This window comes from Brachycentrus maculatus, unplaced genomic scaffold (assembly GCF_059751285.1).
Source record: "Brachycentrus maculatus isolate JH-2025_06_01 unplaced genomic scaffold, ASM5975128v1 h1tg000049l, whole genome shotgun sequence".
In the NCBI taxonomy this organism is placed as follows: Eukaryota; Metazoa; Arthropoda; class Insecta; order Trichoptera; family Brachycentridae; genus Brachycentrus; species Brachycentrus maculatus.
In genome coordinates, this window is record NW_028280803.1 from 1,232,501 (window position 1) to 1,244,927 (window position 12,427).

At 31.8% G+C, this 12,427-nt stretch overlaps 2 protein-coding genes across 4 annotated transcripts in view; one reads left to right on the forward strand and one right to left on the reverse strand.

Annotated features, from left to right (window-relative positions):
- The window catches only part of APC4 (anaphase-promoting complex subunit 4), a 66,580-nt gene extending 60,665 nt beyond the window's left edge, over positions 1-5,915 (reverse strand). Inside the window, exon 1 of the mRNA XM_088277697.1 lies at positions 5,654-5,915. The gene's annotated coding sequence lies outside the window, so the exon portion shown is untranslated. The remainder of the gene's footprint in view (positions 1-5,653) is intronic.
- The window catches only part of LOC148312166 (endothelin-converting enzyme 1-like), an 88,821-nt gene that overhangs the window by 42,194 nt on the left and 34,200 nt on the right, over positions 1-12,427 (forward strand). Inside the window, exons 1-2 of one of the 3 annotated variants that reach the window (XM_088277698.1) lie at positions 2,740-3,030; positions 11,856-11,920. In XM_088277698.1, coding sequence (XP_088133824.1) covers positions 2,980-3,030; positions 11,856-11,920 — 116 coding nt within the window. In that variant the 5' untranslated portion in view covers positions 2,740-2,979. Of the gene's footprint in view, positions 1-2,739; positions 3,035-11,855; positions 11,921-12,427 lie in introns of those variants that run through there. The other 2 variants (XM_088277700.1, XM_088277699.1) reach the window with 2 other exon arrangements.

The following is a 12,427-nucleotide window of genomic DNA, read 5'->3' on the forward strand; positions in this document are numbered from 1 at the left end:
GTCGCGGACTCTTAATTCAGAGTTTCTCGGTTCGAACCCACTCTACCACAAATTGATATCTATTTCAAATAATAAGCCGCTTAGGCTCACAGAAATAATATGAAATTGAAATAATTGTGTAAATAATAAAACACAAACAGTTATTTTTTTAAATAAATAAATAAATAAAAATCTCAAAGGTAAACGTATGGTACATTACTGAGTTTTACTACATGATTTTTCAGGCCTCTAAAAAAGACTGAATGGTTTGATAATATTTAAATATTTCCTAATTTGTTATAAACGCATATTACAATATCATGTTGGCAACGTTTGAACCATCTTATCTTTTTATTGACCTAAAATATAAGGATGATAATTTTGTCTCCAAAAATGAGATGGTAATGCTATCAAACAAGTTTTGAGTGCATATGCATTACTGGTGACCATGATTTGATGTTTATATGTATATATTTTAAAGATATATAAAAAAAACATTTAAAAAACCCTTATCCGCACCCAATGGTGCATAGGGCACTGCGTCATATAAACGCAGTGTTATCTTGATCGTTTACACATGAAGGAAAGGTGATCAGCCTTCCGCTTCAGGACCAGTCCAGGGTAATATTGAATAAATATTACAGTGAAAAAATCACTTATATTTATTTTACCCCCCTTGGGAATCGAGCCCGGGACCTCCAGAACGGTAGCCGAGCGTGCTGACCATTACACTACGGAGGCGGACAAAAGAAGATATATAAAGAAATATAAAAGAAAAGAAAAATACTATTATACCATTAATTAAATAAACCTTGGGTGTAAGTCTCTCTCCAAGCACAAGAGCTCAGTCTCTTTTTTGAAGAGGCACAGCGAAACTAAAATTATAAGTTTACCATATATATAAATGTATAGAAATTGCATCAAATTGTATAAAAAATCTAACTATTTTTTTTTAATAATTCAAAATTTAAAATATATGATATATATCTTTGACATGTAAAAACATACTTTTTACGTGTCAAAAAACTAGATAGTTACCAAAATACTGCTTTAAAATTTTAACACAACTTTGTTTTCCAATACGTGTGTTTTTTTTTATACTCAGACCTGAAACAGGTAATATCATTATTATTTTTAAAAAGCAGAACTTCGACAGCAACTCTATCTGTGAAAAGTAAAAGCAACATACACAATACTTAATATTGGTCATGGTGGACCTCATGCCTCTTGATACTCCTGTCGCTCTTTCAATATTTCTGATTGCATTGTTGTAATTTAGATTTTGATATGTTCATATTAGAACTTACTACAAATACTGTCAGACTTCATATACCATATCTTTTATTCAAGACTAGCAAGTGCGTTGGTCGTCAAATTGGTTAAATTATAAATTGCACTTTGGTATGGCTATATTGTTATCTAGTCGTTTTTTAAGTTTTTTTTTGTATTTTTTAAATATATATATATATATATATATATATATATATATATATATATATATATATATATATATATATATATATATATATATATATATATATATATATATATATATATATATATATATATATATATATATATATATATATATATATATATATATATATATTCTTTTGTAAGTATGAAGTAGGTATGTAAATGTTTCTATATTGGCGCAAATGTATGATTTTAAAAAAAAACCTACCAGTTTAAGCAGAAACAAGCAAATTAGGTTATATTTCCTTATATGAGAGATAATGTTTTATTATTCATTCTTTAATCCCAGCATAAATACGTAGATGCAACATATTTCAATACACGCTGAATTTATCTCAACATAATTTTCATATAAAATACGTCAAAGATTACAATGCAAGGTTTATAGTTTGAAAATCTTAGGTAGAATGGTGAATATTGCACGTGTGTAAAGTGATCACTTAAACAGCCTATGACAGGTTATAAGCTCTGTGAATACCCAGACTTCCATACTGTTTTTCATCTATGTTGAGATATAAAAAAGGATATTATTATTGTTTATTATATCAGACACGGGATTATTCACCCTACGGATTATGTGGTTTACCAATATCTTAATATGAAACATATATCATTCCTTATGTCGCTCACTCCTTTCAACAACGTCATAAATCAAAAATCGACAATTTTCAGCTGTGCATATTTTCGGTATCCCCAGAAAATGTACTATATCCCAGCAAAAGAGGCATATTTTTAACTTATAATTTACCCGCTACAGGGCAAAAAGTGTGTTTTTTGATTTTGAAGAAAAGGTATTGTTTAATTATTTTTTTAAATATACTAAATATTTTTCAAATGGAGAAAAAACCTTCAGGTTTTACCTAAAACGATCTGTTGCACAGATAAAAGTTCAACAAATTGCTTGATATTTATTTTGAATACATTGTATTATATTTTTAAACTTTAAAAACGTTCTCCTGAAAAATCAAGTTTTTTTTAATTTATGACGTTCTTGAAAGGAGTGAGCGATATATTAAAGAATATAGATTTTTCATATCAAGAACATCTCAGAGCTTACAACCTGCTCTTTGACCAGTTGATTATCGACAATTTATATTTATTTATTTTTATGCACTCCCGTTCATAATATCCTTTTTTACTGCGGAAACACGCAAACAAAACATTTGGCCAAATTCTCGCAACAACAAAAAAAACAAGGTGTGCTTATCTAAACACGTGGTCACCGCACTGCCAGCGCCAGCAGTGGTCCGAGCCTCCGATGACTCAGGCCCGATAATGTGAACAGAAAGACACCGTACAAGTCTTGTTCCGTCGAAGCGATTGGATTGTCAAACAATTCCTGGCGCAGTTGTCGCCAATTGTTGACACAAGCCCTAGAACAAACACACGACACTGTTGGTGTACGGACGTCAGTGGACTTCAGTGCTATTTTGTTCTATTGTTTCGGGCGTCCTTGGGTTTTGTTGGAGTTTTTGTTTCGCGCAGCAGTTGAAAGTTTCGAGTACCTACGCACGTCAACATGCCATGAGCTCTCTTCCGATGACCTCACCGTACCGTTCCTACACTCAACTCAACGTTGGTAACTGTTTAACACTTAAAATAATATTAACCACACCAGTGAATTTATATTTTTTTTCTATATTTAAACGTATTATTAAGTTGGTATGGTAATACGGCTGTCCAAACTTAAAACACAGTAAGGGACACTTTTTTTTTATAGTACGTTTGTAGTAAGGAGCAGAGGAAGACCGAGAAAAACTTGGCACGATCAGGTATGCCAAATACTTGAAAGCGGTCAGGTTAGGAGTCGAAACAATCGGCGGGTGTGTATGAGGAGATGCATGAACTTGGAAGAGGCAAGAAGAAAGAAATGTTTGCAAAGACAGAGTGGTGTGGCGTGCTATTCTCTCTGCCTACCTCTGCGAAAAAGCGGCGTGATGGTTAGTTAGTTACGTTTTTTTTGCATTTTTGGACTAAGTAGAATCTACTTAGTCCAAAAAAGCAAAAAAAACGTACTTCAAAAAAAATGTCCCTTACTGTGTTTTGAGTTTGGACAACCGAATATATATGTTTTAAAGTATAACCCGCAAAGCCTATACTTTTAAAGGCTTGTCTGCATAAATTTTTCTTAAATTCATTTTGCTCTTGGCGGGAATCGAACCCGCGATGCCAGTTTCGCAGTCGAGCGTTTACTCAACTATGTCACGGCAGTTGTCAACTATTGACAGAGTAAAAAAACATTGTAAATTTCCCTTTTCCTTAGAAAAAAATTGTTATTTCCTGTGGTAGGATGGGTTGTTTAAAGATCTTGTTTCAATAACTTTTCAAACAAAAACATGTCCTAAATTCAAGAGAAAATATTTTTCTCAATATTTTGAGTGTATCCTATTTGTTTTACAAATCTGGGTTTCTTCACATGGGAGTTATTATATAAACATCTCAACATAGATGAAGAAGAATATATAAGTATGGGTATAGTTGACGCCTTGTTATAGGCTGGTTAAGTGATTAAAAATGTGTAAATTCACATAATAGATACTAATCACTCATTTCACTCTCATAAATTAAAATTATTACACCTTGTTCCATATAAAGACCAAATTATGAATTATCTTGAAAATTCAGAAATCCAAAAAAACCTAAATTCTAATAATAATTTATTAAATAATATATTGTTTCAATATTCTTCACCTTTGCTTTCCATTTTTCCTTTGTTTTCAAACTCCGCCCCTTCCCCTTACTTTCCCCTCTCCTTATTTATAGAACAATTTTATATTTTATATTTTAGTTATTATACAGACCTGACTGATGGAAGTTTAACTTCCGAAACATGTAGTCTATAATAAAACTCAAGTGGTAAAAAACAAGTGTTTTCTTTAATCATTGTAAATTTACCATGATTGACGAACACACTACCCATTTTTTGAAATTCTTATATTTATTTTTCCTATTATTGACACGGAGAGAATCTTATGAACAATTTTAAAAATAATGCTTTATAAAAAAAGCTTACTTGGCTAAAATAGATGCTGCCTAGAACTCACACATGAAGGAATGTGTCAAATATGTGTATTTTTTTTAAAGAATAAAACGAAAAAGCCTGTACTGTTAGAGGTTTTTCTGCAGGTAGAATAATAAGGATAGGGAAGGGAAATATCATAATTATATCACAAACACCAATTGAAAATTACAATTGGGGGGCATCGAACCCGCGACGCCAGTTTCGCAGTCGATCGTCTACCCAACTACGCCATGCCATTCGTCAAACTTCAACTAATTGTTTTGTTGATATGAAAAATTGTATATCATAAATTTTATGATTCATATCAATGAACACACTTAATTGTTTAGCGACTGCACTTGTTTTTAAGGCAAATTAATCACTTGATTATAACTGCGATTAACATCTTAGAAAGTTAAAAGAAACAGTTAAACTAATTAGTTATTATTAATAATAATGCACTGATCTTGTAGATATACATATGTTAAGCATTGCTCATAATATATATTTAAATACATCTTGTGTAAACAATGCAAAGCCATCGGAATTTTTCAAAGCGTAGATACATATTTAAGTATTACATACTCAACTACATATGTACTTAGAAAAATATTTTCATTTGATACGCGAGACTTAATACAATATAATTATAATCTTAATCGCACGAAAGGTATCAAAAATATACGCACAATTTTATATTATTATATATATAATATAAAATTGTGCATATGTATATATATTCTACATTTATATATTTATATATATATATATATATATATATATATATATATATATATATATATATATATATATATATATATATATATATATATATATATATATATATATATATATATATATATATATATATATATATATATATATATATATATATATATATATATATATATATATATACATATCTATATATATATATATAAATATATATATATATATATATATATATATATATATATATATATATATATATATATATATATATATATATATATATATATATATATATATATATATATATATATATATATATATATATATATATATATATATATATATATATATATATATATATATATATTTATTATATACACAAACCCACTCCCAGAGAAAGTCGGACATCAATTGTTGTACTCCTGGAAAGGTTTACGTGTGCTATTGTATTTTTTGAGAGATTACCTGTGCTGGGAGCAGTTCCGTTCCTAAATCACACACACCTTTCATCTTTTACTTCCACATGTACCTTTCCGGTTGCATAACACCGTCAGACACTCGGATACACTTAAACTTCGTTTTATTTTTCTTCGTCCCCTTTTTTTACCGATTCGATAGCGAAATTAATGACGCTCCTTTCACTCACTCTTTGCAGCTATTCTAGCCTTTGAAAAAAACGTAAACAAAAAAAAACGCGGCCAACGCAACGAATGCTCGGTTCCTCTTTGACTAATGTAGGTAAGTGTTACGTAAATTTTGCCGGTAGTAGATAATGTATTATATTTTTAATACAGTTGGCTGTGAGATAAATATGCAAATATTTGCTGTCCAATTTTGCTTTGAAAAATTGATTTTAAACGCTTTCAAACGAATATTGAATACAAATATCAATTTGTCGTGAAGGTGCAATTGTACCTCCTTATGAAACGATAAAAATAATTTTTAATAATTTACATAGCGACATTTTCATAAAATTCTATCTTAAAGGCGCTATGATTTGGTTGGGGAAAAGGTGATAATTTTGTAATGTTTCTATTATTAACTATGTATATTCGACAATAAAAATGTTTCTGCTCGATACAAAAGCTTCTTTTCATCTCACCAATAGATGTCTCTAGTGAAGTTGTAGTGATTCAATAACAATGTTTCTGAATTGGTTCATACATATAGAACTTTGAGACCTTACACTTAAACCAGCCTATGGACGGCCGTCAGCTCCGTAAATGTCCAGACTTACATATTATTCTTCATCTTTGATGAGATGTCAAAAAATAATATGTACATTCGCATCATAAATTTGTTTTAATTTCTTCACTCATTCGATTCACATGCCCAAACATTCTCAACATACCTTTTTATAGTTTTATTGATAATGCTTATGCCAATAGTAGAGTTTTTGATGTGTACTTTGTTTTAGGATCTTTCTACCTTTCAAGTAACTGCTTACTTCAGCCTTCTTGTTGTGTCCAGTATTGAACAAACACCTCCCTCTTGGACTTGCACAGTTCTCTGTTGGATGCGACTCTCTTCCAGTGCAGGCCCGCTACATTCTTAATGTCATCGGACCATCTTGTCTGGGGCCTAACCCACGTGTCTGCATCCTGTTTTAGGCCTCCAGTCAAGCATCTGCTTCGTCCATCCATCCTCAGATATACGTGTCACATGACCTGCCCAGTTCCACTTTTGTTCCGCGATTTTTCGAGCCACATCTGTTACCTTGGCTTTTTCCCTTATCCAAACATTAGTTTTTTGGATATGTTTAACATCCTTCTCTGCATTGCTCTTTGAATGCCAAAAACCTTTCAAATAATCCTTTAAACCTTATTTAATAAACCTTAAATTTAATAAAGTTGAGTGATAAGAGAAAAATATTTAATCTGATTAATTTTACAATATTTTAAATAGTCGCTTTTTATTACAAATGATAAATATTTATGCCCTAACCAGAAACATGAGAAACCGTCAAATATTTTAATGCAATAACAATACTCCTATACACCGAATGCAAAACCTCGGCAATGATTTTCGCGAACCGATATCTGGTATATGTCACTTCCTAATTATAAAGCAATAATAATAACAATATCTCAAGCTAATGTATAATTTTATAAAAAATAAAACTACATATTTTGTTTTTTACCACTTTTTTATTGGTGAGTACATTTTTTCTCCAACCGGTTTCGACAAGAATTTTGTCATGCATATTAAACCCTGATGATGACAAAGTTCTTGTCGAAACCGGTTGTAGAAAAAATTTACAAATAAAAAAAGTGGTTAAAAAAGAATTTGTTTTATTTTTAGTTTATAAAATGTGTCACAAAGTATCTGCGAAAAACATTTAAGGAATTTGATGCATAATTTCTTGTTATTTTATATGTCAATCATTGTTTAGATAAGTACTTTTCAAATCAATAATATACTTCAATTCAATTCAATTCAAACCCTTATCCACACCCAAATGGTGCATAGGGCACTGCATTATATAAACACAGTGTTATCTTGATTGTTAACACACGAAAGAAAGGTGATCAGCCCTCCGCTTCAGGTACCAGTCCAGGGTAATATTGAATAAATATCAGAGTGGAAAAATCACTTTTATTTATTTGACCCCCCCTGGGAATCGAACCCGGGACCTCCAGAACCGTAGACGAGCGTGCTGACCATTACACTACGGAGGCGGACAAAAATAATAATATACTTACTTAAAAATTGATAGCATATGATTTTATCATAAAGTATGCGACGTGTAATATATTATGTAAAAATTGGCTACCACCGTTGATAAAAGAAGAAGAAAAAATACCATTATTTTTTTAATCGAAATACTTTTTAAAACAGTCACCGTACGCCCCTGATATCAGGTACCTACTTGTTGACTATTTGCGTGACCAAGATTTGGCACGTGGGTTATGAGATTTCGTTCACTATACTAATCAGCGAACTCGTTTTATATCGAGCATTTTTTTGTCCATTTAGAAAGTGATTTAATAGCCACAAATTGCTATTTTGTACGTCAAACCATACTTAGATTTTCGTCCTGAATTCAATTTAACAAACAAATGTGTATTTATACATATAATTTATAATGAAAACAATACTTTAGACGGGCATATGACATATTCTTCTTCATCTTATTCTTCAAATCCTCATCTGCACCCGATGGTGCATAGGGCACTGCATTATATAAACGCTGTGTTATCTTGAAGAAGGATGAAAGTAGACTGAATGCAGTCGAAATGCGATCTCTCAGAAGAATGTGCGACAAAACGATGTATGATAGATGTGCGAATAGTGAAATAAGGAAGGAATGCAAAGCTGAGATAAGCATTATCGATAAAATTAAGAAAGGTGTGTTGAGATGGTTTGGACATGTGGAACGAATGAGTGACGAAAGAACGGTAAAACAAATTTATGAGGCGAATGTTAGTGGGAAAAGAAGCAGAGGAAGACCGAGAAAAACATGGCACGATCAGGTGTGCCAAATACTTGAAAGTGGTCAGGTTAGGAGTCGTAACAATCGCCGGGTATGTATGAGGAGATGCATGAACGTGGAAGAGGCGAAGAATGTTTGCAAGGACAGAGTGGTGTGGCGCTCTATTTTCTCTGCCTACCCCTGCGGGGAAGCGGCGTGATGGTTAGTTAGTTAGTTTTTTAGTGTTATCTTGTTCGTTAACACATGAAGGAAAGGTGATTAGCCCTCCGCTTCAGGTACCAGTACAGGGTGATATTGAATAAATGTCATTGTGAAAAATCACTTATATTTATTTGACCCCCCTCCCTGGGAATCGAACCCGGGACCTCCAGTACGGTAGCCGAGCGTGCTGACCACTGAGGCGGACATATTTAACAAACTACAACTTATGACAGTCAATCGACTATATGCTAAAACAATCCTTACATTTGCATTTAATAATTTTTTTTTATTTATATAGGTTTGTGACATCAAATTGGACGTTTTACAAACCAAATTGGATGCCTTACAATTCATATTGTATTTTTTTAAACATGTTAGAATAATTTAAAAAAACGTCCACCTCGCTTTGTTAAAGGTCCAATTTGATTTGTAAGGCGTTTAATTTGGTTTTTAAAACGTTCCATCTGAAGTGAAAAACTTGTATATTTTGTTATACACATAAGTACAAATTATAACTTACAATAATGTGCCCTCGCCGAGTTTCCCAGTGCCGAGGACATATTTTACAATACTTATTTATAATACTAAATTAAAGGATAATTATTTATGCCATGCAATCAAATAAGACATGATCGAATGATGCGATCTGTTTCGCATCTATCCACTTCCATATTTTTTTGTTAATAATGGTTTTAAACGCGTATGGGAAAATTCTTTAGACATCGTCAAAAATATTTTAAAATATAATCGAATTTTATTGATAACAAAACATTGACAGTCAACATAGGTGAAGAAGAATATGAAAGTTTACATTTAACCAACATATCGCTCACTCCTTTCAACAACGTCATATATCAAAAAACTTGATTTTTCAGGTGATCGTTTTTAAAGTTTAAAAATATGATAAAATGTATTAAAAATAAATATCAAGCTAATATTGAACTTTTTACTATGTAACATATCTTTTTAGGTAAAACCTGAATGTTTTTTCTCCATTAGAAAAATATTTAGTTCATTTAAAAAAATAATTAAACAATACCTTTTCTTCAAAGTCCAAAAACTACACTTTCTCCCCTGTACCGGGTAAATATTAAGTTAAAAATATGCCGCTTTTGCTGGGATATAGTACATTTTCTAGGCATTGCACCGAAAACACACACAACCGAAATTTGACGATTTTTGATATATGACGTTGTTGAAAGGAGTGAGCGATATGATAAGTCCTAAGCCCTGTAAATAACCTAAATTCCACATTCTTCTTCATCTATGTTGAGATGTCAGAAATGTAAAAATAACTCCTAAAGGGAGAAACCCAGATATGCGGAAAAGGTTTGAAAAACATTCTGTGTGTGTTCGAATAAAAAAAAATTGATTCGGCACATCCAAAATGTTGTGAATAATATATCTGAAAATGTCCATTTTGCTACATTATTTTATTTTTTGGATAATTCCGTACAATATACCTAATCTCTCGATCTCAATTTCAACCAACTAGGTAGGCGCCTCCGTTGTGTGTGTTTGTTTTTAGATGCGAGAATTAGCCCGACTAGAAGAGACCACTTACTTTCAAAAACAAACGACCACACATTCACTGGGCCAATGCAATTTCATAAAAAGTGATATCATTACATAAATGCGATATTGCATCTTTCTCTCGCCAGTCCCCCGCATCCTTTCATGACGATCACACGTCTCGTTCTCAGGCTCAGGGGCGGTGTTAAATGTAACAAGTATACCCAATGTCGAGGGGGTAACAAAAAACATTCGTCGCACAGGGTATGTACCAACATATTTACAACATTTTGATGTGTCCAACCAAATCTGGATTATCTCCAATTAGGGGTTATTTTATACTGTTGTTTGACATATCAACATATGTAGATGAAGAAGAATATGGAATTATGGGCTATATTTACGAGGCTTACGACCGTCATAGACTTTTTTAAGTGACCACTTTCTTTACACATGTGTAACATTCACCAATTCTACCCATGATTGACAACCACACTACTCAAATTCTTGGAAGTTCTTTATATATGAACCAGTTTATAAACATTGTTCTTGAATCACTAGAACTTCACTAGAGACATCTATTGGTGAGATGAAAAGAAGCTTTTTATTGAGCAGAAACTCTTATATTAGTATGTGAAGTCCGAATCCTGGATTATAATCACACACATGAGAAACGCCAGAAAATATAATTTTCATTTTTATTATTTTAGCTTATAATTTGACCAGTTAATTTATTAACAACATTTTGAGTGTGTCCAAATACTTGTTCACAAATGTGGATTATCTCCAATAAGGAGTTATTGAAAGGTAAAGAGTTTAGAAATGATAAAAATATTTTTTCAATAAGTATTCTGAAAACATTCCAATGTATATCAATTTTTGGAACTTTAACCAGATTTGACGGACCGTAAGCTGAGTGAATACCCAGAATACCCTTCTATTTTCTTCATCTATGTTGAACTGTGAAAAAATAGTCAATTTTAATATAAAATATTGTAAAGTAATAAAAAACGCGCTTAGAGTAGTGTCAGAAATGAAGACTCTAAGGAGATATCTGGCAATAGTATTAAAGATAGAATAAGGAACACTAGGATAAGAGAAATATACGAGATGGAAGAAGTCGTTAGGTGGGGAATGCAACGAAGAAGACAATGGTATTCGCATGTGAGGAAAATGGAACCATCCAGACTCCCTAACATTGCATTGCACGGCCAATCCCAGGAAAACCACCAGAGATTGATTAAAAGCTGGGAATCAACATTGCAGGAGGCTAATCCCTCTTAAAAACAGGCCACAAGACTTACACTAAGAAGAAGGAGAAGAATAAGAAGAATATAAAGAAAGCATACCTTTCCCACGTTTTGTAATTTTCCAAAAACCATTTAATTGATTACACTTAATTGTCCATGAATAGTTTCAACTAAGCGACGCTTTTATTGTACAATTTCTCTTCGTTTTTGCTCAGGTGTCCATTTCTTGATGACTTTTTAGATATAATTAAACGGATTTGTTTTGTTTCAGGTGACAGACGCCGACGCCGAGAGCCACCATTCTACAATCAGCGTATCAGCCATAGAGAAAAAATGGTAAGCCAGCTATATTACCAATTATTTACTATTGTCTTTACCCGACTGTATATTGCCTAATCCAAAGTTGACTGTACAGCGTTGACCTAGTGTAATCGTCATCGTCGTTAGTTCGCTAGTCGAACGGCATCTTTAATTCAAAACATTTTGGATCTGTCGAAATACTTTTAATTAATTTAACACTAGAAAAACATCGCGTAAATTCAAAATCAAAATTAAAGAACATCTGAGGTGCCTCTATATTTGCCAATCACCTTAGATCTGAAGCCCATAATTTTAATAAATCATCGGGTATAGAAATTTAATATGCAAATAAAACTAGTCTTTGTTTAGATAATCTAGAAAAATTAGAAATAATTAAAGCTTTTAATAAAGACTTTCCATAATAAATAATGAATGAAATTGAACTGGAAGTTCACTTTTAAAAATATTCCCATTGCTATTCATTTGTCTTCTTTCACTCTTTCAAAATATTATTTTTGTTTAAATGTCAGACCGTTTTCAGTC